Below are 19,631 nucleotides of genomic sequence, written 5' to 3' on the forward strand. Positions count from 1 at the left end.
GCTGATAATGGAGCTGACAGGAATAACACAATCTAAGGAAAACAAACTTTAATAAATAGTAACAAGAAACCCACTGCTTCCCTGCTAATGTCACAATGCTACGCTGCACAAACCAATCACGGCTAATTCTAACAGCGTCACAGAAGGCGCTATAAATAGCTGTGGTAAGTGACACAAAGACACACACACAGACACACACACACACACAAAGGACCACACACAGATACACACGGGAGTTCCTGAAGGGACCCAGAGAGGAGTGGATTCTCTCCAGGGCCCAGCAGGTTCACACAGGCTTCATATCCACAACTTCATTAGCAGAGCGTTCCCTCCCCGAACTCCTCCATCCACACAACCGCGTTAGCACAGGCCGAGCTGCAACGCTCCAGCTCCTCCAGGACTATGGAAAAAAGACGTGCGCGCGCACACATGCACACTCACACACACGCAAACACACACACACACAGAGGGATGGGTGTACTGTGATAAAGACATCCTTCTGTGCTGCCTATCCCTGTGAGTGGTCGAGGCGTGGGATGGCGAGCGGGGGTTGATGGGGTGTGGGCAGTGGCGTAGCCGAGCGTGGGGCCCAGGATGTTGGGCCGTCCCCGCGTCCCTAGCCAGGAGGCAGGAAAAGCAGCCGCTATCGCCCCGTCTCCATGGCCCCAACGCTGAGCGGAAAACTGCAGCAAATTTCATTCTTCAGAAATTTAATTATATCAAGATTAACAAGGGAGGTAATTAATTTCTTTAAGATGGGTATCTTTTAAGGGCCCGGGGCTCAACTTTGTTGTCAAAACTGTATATATAACCATTATTTCAGGGCAAAGTTTTAAAGGCAGAGACGAGGAAGATCACTGCTTCACCATGAATATGGAAATACAGAGTTTCTTATCTAAACGATTATTTTACAGTATTAGCACAAATACACGCATTTATGTACATATATAAATGTAAAATATATTTATGAATATCACAAAGAAATCAGAGAATATCATGAATCCAAAAAAAATGGTTTCGCTCCAAGTAAAATAATGAGGCTTGATTGCGTAAGTTGGTGTGCTTTTTAACAGCTTGGACTAAGCTTCCAAATTCCTTTGTCTTGGTCCTGATGGAACCATCCCTGAGGTCTAGCTAGGCTGATGGGCTGTGAGGAGTGGACAGCACACCTCACCATGGCCCGATGCCCAAGTTCTAAACAGTGCCCCATTGTCTAGACAGCTAGACCGGCCAGGACCTCACACTGCTAAACAAATGCCGTCTATGCGGAGCCAAGTCTCCTGCGCACACACACATACAAACACAAACATGATCATAGTTCAGGCAAACTTAGCAGGGATGTTGTTCTCAACAGAGGTGGAAACAGACCTCGCTGGCTGAGGGGTAAAACCTCAACTCAAACATCGTGCGACCACACCAAATAGCCACGGCCATGTTCCTGCTCAGTATTATGACATCTCGCTCTGCTTCCCATGTTCTGTTCACTAAAATACCAGAGACTGAGGGGGCTGAGCAGTTGCTGACTAGAGACTACAGGCTCTATTGGAGTTTCCACTCGCCTGCGGACTGCTTTCAAGGTAGGGAAACAAACAAACAAACAAACAAACAAACAAACAAACACGTCATGAGAGAACCATCCCGTTTCCCCTGAGTTGAAATCTACCGAACACAACGTAAGCCGTGACGGGGCCATGAGAAAGCCCAGCTACCACAGTAAGGGGCCGGTGCGACTGGTGCAGCGGACGTAGCAGATGTGGTGCGTGTGCCTCGGGGCGACGTCTCCACCAGCATTCCTGTCCTGCTCCTTCCCCTCCGACCGATATCATCTCCTCAGCTCCGAGGCACACGGTTACTCGGTCCTGCCGCCATACAAAACCATCAGCCAGCCTGGGTGATTATGAGCCCTAATCTGACCTGGTGGGGGTGGTGTGTGTGTGTGTGTGTGTGTGTGTGTGTGTGTGTGTGTGTGTGTGTGAGAGAGAGAGAGAGAGAGAGAGAGAGAGAGAGAGAGAGAGAGAGTGTGTTTGTACTGTATGTGTGTATTTTTGTGAGGGTGTGTGTGAGAGAGTGTGTGTGTGTATGTGTGTGTGGTTGTGTGTGTGTATCTGTGTGTGTGTTGGAGCAGGTTGGTGCAGGGTCAGGGGTCAGGGCAGGGTCCTGTAAGCAGTGAGCCTCCTGGAGTGGAAGCTGCAGGGTGACTGGAGCAGAGTAGGAGAGGAGCCCAGGCCCATGGCCACACAGTGTCACTCACTACAACAACCACCTTCCTCCATTCACTCTGACTGGGTGAGGGGGAGCTCCCATAACTACTGTATTAAAGGAACACGCCACCGTTGGGGGAAATTAGCTCATTTTCAACCACACAGGATCTTTTTCTTTGCCTGAAGAAGGCAAAGCTGGCTGAAAAGCTGCTCAAATAAAGTTTTGGGAGCTATAATCCAGTGTGCGGATATCCTTTTACTCTAATAGATAGATTTCCCCAAAAGTTATCATGTCCCCTTAAGGACAAAGCTACTACACTGGACATAATGTACACCGCCAGAGATTCTGAATTTGCTGATTCAATTTACTGTATCTGAATACAGCCTAGCATTGCATTACAGGCTCTGCAACAATATTCCCCCTGCTAAAAAAAAAGAGTCTCAAAACGATTGTTTTCCAGCTTGGTAGCAAATCATGATATATTAACTGAGCAGTGGAGTATTTCATTATAACTTCACATGGAACCCACATTTCATATTCTCGGTGAAATGAAACCATAATTTGCTTCATGAAACCTTCTTTGATTGAATAAAGCCCAAGGTACTACAGTAACATTCAATGAGCCCATGCTCTAATTAGTCATCCTTAATGTTTATGCCCTCGATAAGCACCGTGTCTACAGCTCAACTTTACATCTTTCACACCCATGACTCATAACTATTTAACCCTTTCCACATATCTGAGGTGGCTTGCCCCATTTCCATTCATGTGGGGATTGAAATCCCTGACGTTGATCCGTGTTGACAGTTTTATACCAAAGCCTAACAAACCACGAGTGGCGGCTATCTCATAAAGTCGTATGTTCTCCATATTACAGTATGTCAAACAGCATGGTGGCAGACAAATACACAACAAATTGGCATGTCGGTTTCAGTCCTAGCTCTGGTCCTTGAATTAATCTCACCTAAACCTACTGAAAACCCGCTGTGGTATAAAACTGATATGAACACTGGGGGCCTGTGTTTCTATTCCAGTGTTTTAGCCTGTAGACTCCGACCGCTGTGGTACTTTAGCATCACTTTGTACAGGGCGAGGGGCAGAGGGTTGTGGGCAGAGCGAGCTCCGTTAGCACTCGGAGAACGTGGCAGAGCGCCAGGACGCTCCTGGAACCGTTCTTGAGGCTCAACCGCATCTCCATTTGTCCTCGCTCGAGAATTTATTTATTTTTTAAAATAAAGAACCGCCTAGAGACAAAGAAAAAGTCAAACTAACATTACAATCTCCACGGCCTCTTTCATCACGTTCATATAGCATGTGGGGAAGAGAGCCCACACAGGTCCGTTCTGTCACAGCGTCAACGCGCGCAGACGCAGGCTCCACTCCAGATCCACTCCAGATCCTCCCCGCACATCAGCCGGGAGATTAAAATGACAGCCAGCGTGAGGTCAATGCCTATGCGCCCACTACATCAAACAGCAGCCCCATCCGTGAGGGGTGAACGACGGAGGCAAAACACTACGGTAAGTGGCGCTCCCTGGAGGCACTGTCCATGTTAAGGATGGGCTAATAGAGAGGGGGTACGGCGGTCTGACACCCCCCGCCCCCCCTCCAGGGCTGCCATACGGTGAATCGCACTAGATGGGCGGAGGGCTGGTCAGGAGGAGGAAGAGGTGGAGTAGAGGGAGGAGGAGGAGGAGGAGGAGGAGAGAGAGAGAAGGGGGGGAGGGGTGTACAGGTTTTATCCAAGCAGCCTGCCCAGTCCCCAGCCCCCTGCCCCTCCTCCTCCTCCCTTGGACCACGATGCTCTCTGGATTTCCTGTTTGTCTGTCTGAAGACATGGCCGTTTACTCGCAGGGCAGCCGGCACGTTGGGCGGCAAGCAGGGGAGGAGGAGGAGGAGAGAGAGAGAGAGACAAGGAGAAGATGGGGAGGGGGGGTAGGAGGGGGGGTGGGGGTTAGAAACTGCACACTCCAAGTTGGGGATTGATTTACTTCATTAATCGAGATTACAAGTTTAACTTACAAACCAGAGGTCAGAATTTCTCATTAACAAGGGGACCGTGGAGAACCGCGGGGCTTGGAGACCAACCTCTTATTACTGACTACACATTTCAATCTGTCTTTGATGTTCCATGTCTGCCTCTCCCCCCCCCCCCCCCCCCCCCACCCTTATTTTTTTGGCAGAGAGGTTGATTTTAATTGTAGCTATAGAACAGAGCATAGTTTGCCTGTAAGCCTGCCTGCACATCTGTAGTGAGTGAGGCTTTAGTGATATTGGGCGCAGTCCATAGCTCCGGGCTCATTTTAATGGTTCCCCCTTTCATTGGCGGCTCAGATTGTTTTCCACGTGATTCCTGTTAATTTAGCTGGAGGAAAGGGCATCAGTTTTCCTTGTGCCCCCCCTCCCCTCTCTCTCTCTCTCTCTCTCTCTCTCTCTCCGTCTACCCAATACTCTCCTCTACCGCCCCTCTCTCTCTTTCTGATCTACACCCTCAAAGTAAAAAGGCGAAATGAATTGAAATGGAAAAGGGGGGGGTGGAAACCTTCTCACTATTAAATCTCTAACCTACCTTCTTTTTTTATTTTCTTCCCGCCATTGCGCCTAGGTGAAACAAACAGGAGGGCGGCGCTGTGGCGGTAGGGCTGTACAGGTCCGGGCGACTTAGCTGCGACTGTTGTTGTACAGTAAGTCAATAAACAAGGTCCTCCTCCCCGTGATTTGATAAGGACGGCGGTTTGCTCAGAGCTGGGTAAACGTGTCGGCGACGTCTCAAGAGCTCCGGGCGGGTCCTTCTCTTCAGGACGCGAGCGTGAGGGGGGAGGCGCCCGCAGAGCCGGGAGAGCAGGCTCACCTTAAATGTACTCCGTTGCTGAGCCTCTCTTTGGTGGAGTTCGCCCTATAAAAACTCTCTCACCCACCACCCCCCCGCCCAAACAGACAACACTAAGCCCTTTTGTTGCTATTAGCTGGATACCAGCATGCGAAGGACGGTTGGTGCATTGCAAGCACAGAAATCAATAAAAATATTCCAATGTTAAAATTACTTCACAATGATAGCATGCAGGTCAATACACATGGCCTGCTATAAATGACGCCTATGACGTCCTCTTCACCTCCACTTGCCCTCCTTCTATCCTTCTATCTTCCTCCCTCCATCCTCCTTCCATCCAACACCCATGGCTTTGTACTGCACTTCAAAAGCACCATGTGTTTGGTGTGTGTGTGTGTGTTGTGTGTGTGTGTGTGTGTGTGTAGCGCGGCCCCGGCCCGTGTGTGTGTGACCCGGCGGCGGGGCCGCGCCACGGAGCCCTCCTCTGCCCCCGCGAGCGGCCCCTCTCATTGGCTCCCCGCATCTTAATCCCCCCCGCGGGGCCCTGTAAGGCCCCCATTGTTCCCTCCCGCAGACCAGATCTGGCTGGAGACAGACACTCCAGCCTTGACTGGCTATCAGCTTTCAGCGCCCCGGGCAGCCCTGGTCCAGGCACGGGCCCCGGCCAGACTACCCGCTAACGGAGGGGGGAGGAAGAAGAGAGGGGGAGGGGGTGGGGCGGGAATCCCATGTACCAAAATTGTGTCACTTGACTTGTGTCACGGTCCGAACACAACGAAAGTGTGGACGGAAGAGGAAACGGAGTGGGAGAGAGAGAGAGAGAGAGAGAGGGAGGGAGGGAGGAAAGAAAGAAAGAAAAGAAAAAAGAGGGGTGGTTGGTTTCAACAGGAGCTTTGCTAAGGGGGCAACGGATCCCAAGAAGGTCATTATCCCCCCCACCCCCCCCCCTCTCTCTCTCTCTCTCCCTAATTTGAGCCCGGGCACAGCTCTGAAGGGCTGCCTTTGTCTGGGATTAATGCGGAAAGCTCAGGATGCAATGTCAGAGGAAAATAATCAGTGTGAGGGCCCTCATAACGCCGGGCTGCCCGGCTGCCTGCGCTCGGGGCCAGGCCGCGCCGCCGGCCCATTTCTGTGGAGATGAAATCTATGACAAGCCCCTCAGTGAGGCTGAGAGCAGGCAACAGTCCAGTAACACCCACAGGGCCTGCAGGCATCCTGTGACCCCCTTAGAAAAGTCACATTCACTTTGCTCTGGAGAAGGGAAGGAGAACGCCCCCCGGGCACTTTTGCAGCCCATGTGAAATGAAGAAATGTGAAGAGGTGAAAATGAAGTGAAAATAAGTTAAGATCCCCCCCCCCCCCCCTCCTCCGCGCAATCGTTCGGAAGGGAGGAGGAGGAGGGGGGGGCGGTCATTAGCCAGCGCCACAGTCACACTCGCCCCTAATTAAAAGTGGACATTTAAGAAAAAAACCAAACAGTTCAGGAATAAATGTATTCTCATGTTTATGCCGTGTGTGAGACTGCGTTTGGAGAGTGCATTGGGTTTCATTAGTCCTATGCTGGGGGGAGGGGTGTGTTTGTGTGTGTGTGTGTGGGGGGGGGGGGGGTGTCTCATAAAACGATCAGGGTAAAACATTGTGAAGGAGGTTGGCACAGCACTCAAAAACCAGAAGTAATGCTTTTATTTTGTTATTTATGCTTTTTTATACTGTGTGCATTGCTGCAGCAGATTGCAGCTAAGCGAATGATGTGAGGACACAACCCAATGAGCAGGTTATTATAATGACCAATTGACATTCAGAATTCAGGCGTCTTCTTCTTTTTTTGTAAGATTCATCATATGGCAGAGCTCAGAATTTCGGGATGACTTTGAATAGCTCGACATTTTTCACTAAGCAAAATGTTTGCGCTCTCAGTGGCTGTGTGACTCTAATGCATGCCTCTGTACTGGAGAAACGTGATACCAAAGCTGTTCTTTAAAAAAAGCCTTCAACAGGAGACCGCTCTTTTATAATGCCATAATTCATCTTAATTAACAACAGACCGGCTTGGTCATATGGGAATAGGTCGATGTGCTCTGGCCCTGTCAGTGTGGATATTGCTTCATGATTCACAGACATATTTCCCACCATCTTCCTTCTATTAGCATACAGAGGTCTGTGAATGTGGTTTATTAGATATAGTACGTTCCCCCAAACCCAGGCTCATGTACAACAGGTTGTTCCAATTATGGCTACCAACTATGGAGAGCACAGCGATAGTCAGTAATGATCCCACAAACGCTATTCATACCAACAAAGGCACCCTGCTAAGAATACCCCCTCTAAGTCCTTCAGGAGCAGTTTTCGTCTGGTGACTCCGATCAGATAGTTCAGATCAGCTCATGCTTTTCCGCTTTGTCGATGAATATGGTTCAGGGAGAGCTGCTTAGCCGAACCCTCAGCTACCACCATAGCTCACAGTGGTCTGGGCGAACAGTAGCAGCGCGCCTCGCAGTCAGACTGACGAACATCGCGGCTGAAGGAGGTGCTGTCACTCCAACTCACTCCGACGTCTGGACCTGTAGGCTACTAATCACCTGAGCTTCACACCGTCACCTGAGCATATGGCCGCCGGAGTAGGCCTAAACGGAGGTTTTATCAGAGCCGTAACTGTCTTGTACTCTCAACGCGAGAACATGCTGTAGAAAACAAATAGTCCTGCAAAAAGCTGCCAATTCTCACCTCCATCCCTGATGGTGTGGCGCCCGATGAGTCCATCTTGCGTTTCTTGCGGGGTCCGATGGCAGCTAGCGCCGTCAGGTTGGCGTCTCGCTGCCTTATCTGGGCCAGCTCCTGTTGCTGCATCTGAAGAGGAACGAACACACAACGGGACAAGGGTTAGGCTGCTGTCCGCCTCCAAGCTTCAGAGTTTCATGAGTCACTGTGGCACGGCGACTGTGGAATTAATAAACACACATACGCATAAGGAAAACTTTGTAATCTCCTCTGAATCTTTAAAATCACTGTGGTAGGAAAACTAACGATTGGACCAATTGTCAGGCGGTAGGTAGTATTGACAGGATATGTCCAGGATGATGTCAGGGAAAGCGTTAGTCATCGTTAGTCAGAGCAGACTCATGTTGAACACACTCAAAACAGATGATCCGCAGCTCAAGCAGGGCTATATATTATCGCCATGGTAACTTATGCTGCCGAGCTAACCGGCTCCGGAGCTGGATATGTTCCAGATTACGGATCAAAACGTTTGAAGCAGCACCCGCTGACCGACCGATTCACCTGAAAAATGGGATCACCATTAAGATCCCATGGACCTCAAAATGCAAATAAAAAAATAATCTCAGTGCGCAAATAAGGAGAGGTTCTCTGGGGAATGCTTCCACTGAAGAGCATATAATAATAAAGATACTGATAGTCAGCGAGGCTGTTTAAGTCATATTTTGCCAGTGTGTTTCCAGTCCTGCAGACTGTAGGCTATGCACTGGCTTGCGTTTCATTGCTACAGGTAATTTCATGTACGCTATGCGGAAGACCAAGCAAATACATACATATTTGTATGCAATTTTCAAGTCTGTGTTGTTGATTTATTAGCCTACTTGTTCTCCCGTTCTGAGAAAAAAGCGAAATGCCTTTTAGTTGAGCTGTTCCCCATGCCTGGAATCAATGACGTGCAGTTGAAAGAATAAGGGCAGACTTACAATTGCCTTTCATGCCATAAGTTAATATAGGCCTACATCTAAGCAACACATTAATTTCATGTCAGAACCTCAACAAATGTAGTCTAATTGTAGTCAGATCAACTTGTCCGTTCATGACGGGGCAGTGATAAGCCTAATATATAACCTATAAATATAGTAGGTCAAATATAAAATATAGGTGACGCATTCACATAGTCGGCAATATTTTGCCAGTTTTCCTTCCTGGCTTGAACTACAGCAACTGTGTTGCTTTTGGCTAGGATGATGGTTTATATTTTAAATATATGTAGTTAGGGGGCGGTTGTGGCTTAGGAGCTAGAGCAGGTCGTAGGGTCGGCGGTTCGAATCCCGGCTCCTCCTGTCAAAATGTCTAAGTGTCCTTGGGCAAGACACTGAACCCCAAATTGCTCCCAGTGAGCAGGCTAGCACCGTGCAAGGCAGCTGCCGCCATTGGTGTGTGAATGCAGGGGCGGGGTGGCCATCGGGAGTTTTCCCAGTGGACTGGCGTGCTAACTGGCCTGCATTATTGGCCTGGTCTGCATTATCTGTCAGCAACCCCCCCCCCCGTCCGTCCGTCAACCAATCGCCCGACAATTTATGATTTACAATCGGAAAGCCGCTCATTTCAAGTCTGCAAAACGAAACTGAAAGTTCCATCTCACCACGTTGGCACGTCGCAAAATCACTGGTCTGATCCGGCTTAAAAAGTGGCGGGGCTAGATTTCCAGGCCTGGCCCTGTGTGAATGTGTGTGTGAATGGGTGAATGAGAGGCCACTGTAAAGCACTTTGGATAAAAGCACTACAGTGTATACTGTAAGTGCAGTCCATTTACCATTTAATAAATATTTCTGTAATGATGGTCTGCTCCTCTTGAGTGAAGTAGGCGGCTCTTCTTTAGACTTCTGCATGTTTGCGATTGGCCATTGGCTAGATTTGCCCAGCTGGGTAGACTTAACGTGTTCCTGACCACCGTCATGACACTGCTTATGCATGATTGCGGTCGTTTGGTTTAGTCAAGAAAACTAACGAAAAGAAAGTTATCCTGGATATGTTGAACTTGCTTCGTAGTACAGGCCCTGGTCTGTATACACCTCATGTAAATGTCTGCACCTGCTCTGCATTTCCAGACAGACCGGCTCCATCATTAAAACACAACAGGGCGACGTCTGCCTGTCCATCTATCCCTGCAGTCTGACTCTTCTGCCTGACCAGAACCCTGGGCAACAAAATGGCAGAATGTTGTCAGCCATTAGCCACACTCATGTCAACGGTGCTGTCTGGTCACATGGTCTCTGGTGATTTTTCAGTTTCTGATGTGTAAAGGGAACGCGATGGTGAGGCACCGCCTCAGGTAATGTCATGTCTGTGTGTGTGTGTGTGTGTTTATGTGTGTGTGTGTGTGTGTGCGTGTGTGTGCGTGTGTGTGCAGGCAGCCTGCGGTAATGTCATGTGTGGCCCCGGGGATGAGGGGAGCCAGCGTTGCTGGGAGCCGGCCTTTCTGCTGGGAGGACGTGTGAGAGCCCCAGGGGGATGGTACAGAGGGCATCACACACACACACACACACACACACACATGTGCCTATCAAGCCCAGCCGCAGCATGGAGACTGCCTCGCCTGCCTGCCCAGTGGGGGAGAGGCCTGGGTCGAAGTGAACACAATCAATGTGCTCTTTCATGTCTTTTATGTTCTTTTATGTTACCCTATTCTGCGTGTGTGTGTGTGTTTGTGTGTGTCTGTTCCCTGTCCATGTGTGTTGATGTCTGTGTTTGTTCTGTGTCCATGTGTGTTGCTGTCCGATCAGGGGAAATGTTCACGTTGCTCTCAGATAGTCGCTCCATAAAAGGTTGCTCTGGTTTATAAATCCCTGATCCAAAATGTGCACGTTGTCTGTGTGATTTTTGTTCTCTCTCCGAAAGCCCGAGGCCAAGTATGCCCTTTAGGGTGTTGCCACTTCACGTTTAGCGTGCCAGAAACCCTCGAAAAATTCTAATACGCTGACAACATAAACGAGGGGGAGGGGGGAGCCATATTAGCTAGACAGGATGCCAGCCAAACTCTACTGCTGCCGCTCAGTATTTTCCGTCACGTTTTGCGGTTCTTAACTCAGTGCCTTGACGAGAGCAAGGCGGTCTCAACGCCCCTTACTGAAACCCCCTCCCCCTCAGCTGCCAGGAGACGACGGCTCCCAGAGAGTGTTTCTGGGGAATGTTAAAGAACAGGTTTGGAATTTAACATTATAAGCCATGTTATAAGGCTATGTACAATTATATACAACGGATGACATCAAAGTTTCCTCAAACGGCACACTCTCGAGATATAGCCCGTCGACGCTAAAACACTCAATGGATCCATAGGTGCATAGACAAAATCCTTCAAAAACACGACAAACTCTCATTTTCAGAGACAGAAAACTCACCGAGCTGTTACTGGTGTCCGTTGATGTTCTGGCAAAAAAATCAGCACAAAGTATGCTTCCGATCAGGTTTTATTGATCATATTATATCCACTGATTTGTATTGACAAAAAAGCCAGAGATGTTTAGATTCATCTGCGTCCCATATTTGTTTTGATCAACAAACACTTCTACCTAACACTATCAATGAAATACCAGCTGCAAAGCAATTTTAGGCTTCTACACCACTCGGTGAGTTTCCTGTCTTTGAAAACGAGAGTTTACGGTGTTTTTGAGGGATTTTGCACCGTGCACTGTTTGACGAAACTTTGATATCGGCCATTGTATAGGATCGTAAATAACCTTATAACATGTCTTATAATGCTAAATTCCAAACCTGTCCTTTAAGGTGTGAATGTGGGCAGTGGTATGCTAATAAAGGCAGCTAGATCGGCGAGTTAGCCAGCTAAGCTAGCTAGCGCTGCATGAGGATGTTCATAATAGCCAGGGTCCAGCTATCAGCTACAGAGCTCACCGTTATCATGGTTTAACCCTGTTAGGCCACAAACACAAAAGCTCTCCAGGCTTGACCTGAAAGGATCCGGCTGTGTGGTGAGCAGAGAAGGGGGGGGGGGGCGTCTGCTATCTCACTGATGGCACCAGGATGCCGGCATCTCTGGCTGGCAGTTGGCACCAGGCACGGGCTCACAGCGCCTGCAGCAACTGCCTGCGTTTCAGATTTATGACTGTATGATAAATGTAGACCCCATTTCACCATCTGCAACCCTCCAGTCTGCGTTTCCTGTCAGTGGAGAGGCCGCTGATGCTCAGAGACTGATCTCAATCTTGGATCTTGGTGCCAGGGTGCTGGGGACCAGACAACCTCAGACGACTGCAGGCCTGGGCTAGTGTTACAGTAGTCTGGGCTAGGGATGTAATGGTATGAAATTTCACAGATGCGGTACGGTATCCACCAAAATACCATGGTATACTCTATAATATTACAATATTTCACAATATAAATCCCCCCCCCACCCCCTTTTAATTAAATTGAGGATGGAAAATAGACAATCTTGTAATCTAGTGCAGTTTTATGAGATATATTAAATTACAAAGTCTACTGGTGCCTTTGTCGCTAGCAACTTGAAGTGATGTTTCATTGTAGCCCCTGGCTGTCACGAGCAGAGCTGGAAGGAGCCGTGCATGCTCATTGTGCAGCATACTGGACCGTGGGCACGCAATTACAGGGAAAGGCTTACGGCTAAGAACCACGGTTGTCTGATACTCCAGTATACCTTAAAACGGTATGTCGTTAAATCCCTAGTCTGAGCTAACCCATCCCATTATCTAGCAGCATAGACAACATTAACTGTGACTCTCAAAGCAGGAATTACAGCTCAGAATAAGAACAAATATACACAGCAAAAATAACCGATACACAACAAAACATACATTTGCCAGGTTGGATCAATGTCTGGACGCAAGTATTTGGTATTCCCAAGTCTTTGAAATACCAGTCCTCACAGTAGTCTAGCTGCTGCCCTTTGGAAGCAGGGAATGAGACTTGTAAACTCAAATTATTTACAAAGGTCAGGAGAAGCTGAACGTTCCTAAGACGCGATGCAAAATCCTCAATAGAAACTTGAATCAATGGAACAGCCATGGTGATGAGGTTAACTGAGCTCCTGGTTTCTATAGCCAGAGCCTGCCCTACACAAACAAGGTGCCCAGTCAAGCTGTACTAGTCTGAAGCACTGTTATTCCAATGTAATTACAACACACAGTAACTGGCAAAAACAACTTTGTGTGTGTTGGCCAAAAAATACAGAGCACAGAGCTCCATAGCCTTACTGTGTGTTCATGCACAGTATGAATAATTTTTAGGAAATGCTCTACTGAATATCAAATATCAAAGTAGGGGAAATGTGTGCCTGTTTAGGAAAATGTTTTAGACATTTCCTGGCTTCAGCTCTCCAGTGTTTATGCAGTTCTTTCTCTCTATTCCTGACTGATCACATCTGATTGATTACACCAGTATTCAGCTCTGTGCCCTTGATGCTTTGCTGAAAATGCCCTTTAAGTGTCAAAACCTGTTGAAAAATCAGCCCACAGTATTCTCTAACACAAATACTACCCAGTACTCTCTAACGCAAATACTACCCAGTACTCTCTAACAGCACAAACACTACACAGTACTATCTAACAACACAAACACTACACAGTACTCAGTAACAACAAACACTACACAGTACTCTCTAACAATGCAAAAACTACCCAGTATTCTCTAACAATGCAAATACTACAGAGCACTCTCTAACAGCGCAAATACCCTGTATTATCTAGCAACACAAATACTACTCAGTACTCTCTAACAACGCAAATACAAGACAGTATTCTCTAACAACACAAATACTACCCAGTATTCTCTAACAACACAAATACTACCCAGTATTCTCTAACAACACAAATACTACCCTGTATTATCTAACAGTACCAGTGTTTCCCCACTTTGTGCGACTATGGGGGCTGGACCTCCGACCGTCTAGGGGTGTCCGGGGGCATGGTCCCCCGGAAGAACATTTTAAATTTAAATGCATCAATCTGGTGCACTTGGCAAGCAAAATCAAGAAGGTAGAATAACAATTTAATAATAAACACTTTTGGTTATGAAAGGGGATGACATTGGCAATGAAGTCACACACACAAAGCATGGTAAACGAGACAGAACTTTAATGTTCGGAACCTGACCTTGAGCTATTTACATGCATTTTCACATTAACTACAACCTAAATTTCACTCTGCATAAAAAACTATACACACACTGTATTTACAAAGACAAAGATAACAAATAAAAATCTAACTTTCTAAAACATTCAATTTCCAGTATCACAAGGAACATATGTAGTCACAGTCTAAGGAAGACTCCCATACAGCAGTCATAAAGAAAGAGGACATGGTTGACATGTGAAATGAGCAATGAGTGAAAGCAGGAGAGAAGTGATTGTGTGTGTGTGTGTGTGTGTGTGTGTGTGTGTGTGTGTGTGTGTGTGTGTGTGTGTGTGTGTGTGTGTGTGAGTGAGAATGATGAGTAAGTATGGCCCCCTATTTGCAAACTTTGCATCCTGAATCTGAATCGTTATTCTGACAGAGCCAAAGCGATGAGGCTCGGCAGGTCGTGCCAATGTTTTTTCCTCATCTCGTCTTTCTCTCTTCTCATGACCTGAAAATCAAGAGTACAAACATATTAAGCTTAAGACAGTTGCGTTTTTTCAATGATATTGGCCTGACTACCAACAGTGCTGCTAAGTGTCATACATTGAGCGTGAGACACACGCATTTCAGCCTATTCTCACGCTCACACTTCACAATTCTCACAGGGAGAAATGACCAACCCCTAAATACTAGCACTTCAATGTTCATGGGACACTTATTTTGAAATTACTTGAATGCACGCTAATCTCACCTCCCAGTTGGGGGGGGGGGGGCTTGTGATTAAGGGAAAAGATCTCACTCAAAATTTTTGGTCAAACTTGGCAGCGGTAACGTTAGCCTAGCTAGCTAATGCTAGTTATCAGGGTCGCTGCTGATAATCTAGTCTAGCTAGCCTGGAAAATTAGCTAACATTAGCTAACTAGATATAACGTTACATAGGCTAAATTATGTTTGGACTAGTGGACAACTACAGTGGATACTGTAACCAAAGTTACCTCAAACGACGAGTCCTCAAAATACTTCTTCACTTCCAGCTTCTGAGAAACTCCAGCGCAAGTGCAGTGAGTGTCAGTGAGTGTGTGCGTACGGCACGCGGGGAGGGGCTGGCTGGCTGGCTGACGGAGTGATGCTTGAAGTAGCCTATTGCACAGCACAAAACACAACGGCGTTCGAGATCTTTTATTTATATTATTATGAGAAGTCAAATACTTTCGGTAGCCTAAATAATTCTTTATAATAATACTGATTTATGAGACTATGGGGGGACAAATTAGACTAGGTAATTAATGAGAAACCCTGCAGTACAAATACTACTCAGTACTAAGGGGCAGATTTAGTAATTTTGGGGCCCAAGGCAAACACAGACATGGAGGCCTAAACATCCCTTGTTCTCTGCTCTTTTCAATCCTTATTTAACGGATCTACGGGTATTTTTACTGGATGGATAAATAGCATTACACTGATACAGTACTAGTAGTCCATCAACTAAAGATAGCAATGCTGCTGATAATAACAAGATGTCAGTAAGAGTTAACTCAAGTGGGAGCTGTACATCAGCTCCCTCACCAAAGAAGCACAGAAGAGGATGTACTTCTTGGGACAACTGAAGGAATTCAGTATGCCAAAGGCTATGATGGTTCTCTTCTACACATCCATCATCGAGTCCATCCTCACGTCCTCCATCACCATCTGGTTCTGTGCCGCAACAGACAAAGACAAAGGCAGACTGCAGCGCATCATCCACTCGGCTGAGAAGGTGATCAGCTGTAGACTGCCATCCCTATAGGACCTGCACACCTCCAGGACCCTAAAACAAGCCAATAAGATCGTGGACGACCCCTCCCATCCCGGTCACAATCTCTTTGACCCACTCCCCTCTGGCAGGAGACTGCAGGCCACCGGGACCAGGTCCAAACACAGCTTTCCCACGGCCATCAGACTCATTCACTCGTGTCCTCCCACGACCCCCCGACTATACCCCCTGCACTACTTGCGCACAACCTCTGATTGTGCCACATACCTCAACAGCACACACACTGTACATAACACCGCTCATCCACCACACTACACTCTGCACACATACTGTACATACACTCACCCCACTCCATTCTGTATATAGTACGTATAGTGCATTTGTGCCTCCCCCTTTTTTTAACAGTATATCATAATTTCTACATTGCACTGTATTTTGTTTGCACTGTATTTTGTTTGCAATGTAAGACTGCAGGTAGCTTCTCTTCGCTACTAGTATTAGCAATGCTCCCACTGCTAGCACTCGCTGCTCTTTGTTAGTGTTGTCAGAAGCCACCGTGAAAAAAGTTATCTTTGGCAGTTTTGCTAAAAAAACATTCTGCTTTCCTAAGTTTACTCCTGCTTCCTCCTTGTTTCAGCATCACTGAGGTAACGTTAGCTTATCTGCTTCAGTTTTGAAATAGTGCACCCAGAGTATCTGAATAATTTCTGCAGATGCACAGTAATGGAATAGCCCATTGCAGTGACTAGGGAGGGGGGGTCCTGACTGAGACACTCATGAATTAGGCAATCTGATGCAATTTAGCGTATGGTTTTTTATAAAGAAATTATTATTATCAAAAGGTTATTCAAAATAATTCTTAACTATACGTTTATAAGGTGTTTATGGGGCCCTTTGTAGGAGGGGGCTCAAGGCAATTGCTTACCTTTGCCTAATAGGTAAGTCCGCCCCTGCCAGTACACTCTAACAATGCAAATACTACACAGTACTCTCTAACAACACAAATACTACCCTGTATTTTCTAACAATACAAATGCTACTCAGTACTCTCTAACAATGCAAATACTACCCTATATTCTCTAACAACACAAATACAACTCAGTACTCTCTAACAACACAAATACTACCCAGTACTCTCTAACAACACACATACTACCCAGTACTCTATAACAACGCAAATACTACTCTGTATTCTATAACAACACAAATACTACCCAGTATTCTAACAACACAAGTACTACCCAGTACTCTCTAACAATGCAAATACTACTCTATATTCTCTAACAACACAAATACTACCTTGTATTCTATAACAATGCAAATACTACCCTGTATTCTATAACAGCGCAAATACTACCCAATATTCTCTAACAACGCCAAAGATAAATCCACAGAGACAAGAAGGAGTTCCAGCAGCCATGATGGCTGACCTGACGGTTTCTATCTTTGTGGGTTTGTAACAAAGACTTTTTCTCCCCACCCAACTGGCCCGGGGGTGAGCTTGCGGCCCCCCAGACTCTTACAGACAGATGTCCTTGGTGGAGCGGAACGCGAAGGGCTGACGTCACTGGCTGAGGGGGCTGTCTGGGGGGGGGATGAGCAGCCTCTCAAAGGGCCCAGCATAAAGGCAGGGCGGGGGTTCTCCTCTCCATGATTACCCCCCCCCCCCACTATCAAGACCCAGTCCGAAGAGGCACAGCAGGGGAACTCTGGAGGGCAACTAGCCATATATAATACACCACACTGCAAGAGAGTGTGTGTGTGTGTTTGTTTGATACTTTCTATTTCTGCAGCTAAATCCATGCATTTCATCTCCTCGACAACAGCAGCACAGCAGCTATTCAGCTACTATACGAGCCAGTCTGTCTCAGTTCTGGGAACATCTGGGAGCTCTTTGGCTGCAAGGCTTCTTCCTCATCTACCCAGGCCTGCTACAGTAGTTAGCTAGCTAGCTGGGGGAGTGGAGGCAGGGCAGCCCATCATATCCCCCCAACCCCATCCATTCTCAGCAGACCCCAAATGTGACTCCACCGATCTGCTGTGTCTATCCCACGTTCATCCTTGACCTGCTGCTGAGGGGAGTGGTTGCTATGGCTGCCGGGGAGCCCACCGGTTGATTTGACCCAATCAGGCTTCCGTACATTAAATGCGATCATAAATAGCAAGGTGCAGGAAACGGGCTGGCCATGTACAGTATGACGACAACGCATTTGAGGATGAATAGTTAATAGACTGGATATTATAAATGGTATTATGGTATTATAAATAACAAATCCCAATCCCAAACTGTTGTGAAAATGTACACATAGTGAGGCAACATTAAACGTCTTCCTACCATCATGGAGATACAGTTACATACATTAGTTAGCCTAAATCTGTTTGCAGTCGTATACATTACCTATGGCAATGTTACTGTACCCACACATACATGCTAGTCCTGCCTCACTGTGTTCCATTTTCTCAAAGCTTACTAGCTATTGTTTTCAGAGCCAACAACCAATTATTCAGAGCTTTCAGCTCTCCCTGGAGCTAAGGTCATTATGTGAGTGCCACTATCATGACCCTGCGGTTGGTGTTCATTTGCAACTTATTTGCAGATATTAAACCATGTACGGTATAAAATATGTGTTGAGCTTGTATTAAAACAGCCAAAACCTACCCCACAAAGCTAGTATTATTATATTGTAGAATAACATTTGTAGAATGTTCTTCAATAGAATAGGCTGTAACGCAGAAGGCAGATAAGCATATTCAAGCAGGCGTTACACAGAGCGCGCCGAAAAGCGGTGATCATTAAAAATAATGCTTATCTAAGGGGAAATGTCCCACTTTAAATGTTCCTTGGCTCTGTCTCTCTACATGCTACCGTGCTTGGGCTAGCAGTCCTCTCTCTCTCTCTCGCCCTGTCCTTTCTTTAACAGTTAGCTTTGCTGCTCGTCACCTTTCTATTGATCACGTCCCATTTGCATCTGGGTAAAAGATGTGAACTCAGATATTCACACTCCAAGAGGACGCTCTCAATGATTTATTCATTTCAACAAAAAAAAAAGAAAAAGAAGAAAACGTGGGGAAGGTAGATGAGAAGAGAATCTTCAGAGGCAGCGGGCGACTGCAGGCTCTGAGGCCAGGCTCCTCTCTCCCTCCGCCCCCAGGCCTGTGGTGTGCAAGTCCTTCTAATTAACAAGGTGAATCATGCTGCCGCTCGCTAATTAGCCAACATGACAATCTAATAGAAACATGCGGGTGGAGCTGGCACACTTAGAATCACCTCACAAAGACCCTCCCCCCCACCCACCAAACCCCCAACCTCTCTATACAAATGACAGTTCTAAAATAAAAAAGGGGGCGCTGCCATGCAGAGGTGTGTGTGTGTGAGTGTGTGTGGAGAAAGGTCAGCTGGGTGTAGGAGTGAAGGAGGTTTGCAAGCCCCCCCCCCAAACCCCCCGCCCGTCCCAAGCTGTTCTTCTCCCCCTCTCTTCTCCTCTCCAGTGCACTGTTCCCTAATTGAAACATGTCCTCCATCCTTGCTCCTGCCTCCTCTCCCCCTCATCCCAAGCAGGGAGGCAGGCAGGCAGGCTGGCACCTTGCCACAAGCGTAGCTCAGCGTGCCCAATTCCCCTGTCGCAGCCGTCCCAAGGAATGGTGGGAACACACAAAGAGAAAGTGGTCCTAAAGGCTTGTTCAGAGAGAAGAGCTGCTATCTCCCTCTGAGGCAAATCTCCTTTTTTCTGTTGTTTTCCTTCTCATTACAGCGCTTTGTAATATTCTAAAACACACAGGAACACCAAAGGTATTATTAAAAGCCTGCTTCTTTTTTTTCTCTGGTTATGTCTTGAGGAGAAGGGGGGGAAATAACTATGAAAAGTTGACAACAAAGCAACAAATATTAATAGTGCCAGAGTGGACTACTTAGTAGCCTGCGCATATTCAGACTTCAAAACAGATCTTTATTATGGGATAGTTCTAATTAAATACAACCACTGTGATCTCTCAAACAGTACTGTTGAAAGATTCAGCAATTAAAAAAATATTTTAAAAGACA

The 19,631-nt window shown here is 47.0% G+C and overlaps 1 protein-coding gene across 1 annotated transcript in view; it reads right to left on the bottom strand.

The window, feature by feature from the left end:
- The window catches only part of LOC311308461 (transcription initiation factor TFIID subunit 4), a gene marked incomplete at both ends in the record, with an annotated part of 70,436 nt that overhangs the window by 12,030 nt on the left and 38,775 nt on the right, over positions 1-19,631 (bottom strand). Inside the window, one exon of the mRNA XM_084437420.1 lies at positions 7,757-7,879. Coding sequence (XP_084293546.1) covers positions 7,757-7,879 — 123 coding nt within the window. The remainder of the gene's footprint in view (positions 1-7,756; positions 7,880-19,631) is intronic.

This window comes from Borostomias antarcticus, assembly GCF_949987555.1.
Source record: "Borostomias antarcticus genome assembly, chromosome: 4".
Taxonomy (NCBI): domain Eukaryota; kingdom Metazoa; phylum Chordata; class Actinopteri; order Stomiiformes; family Stomiidae; genus Borostomias; species Borostomias antarcticus.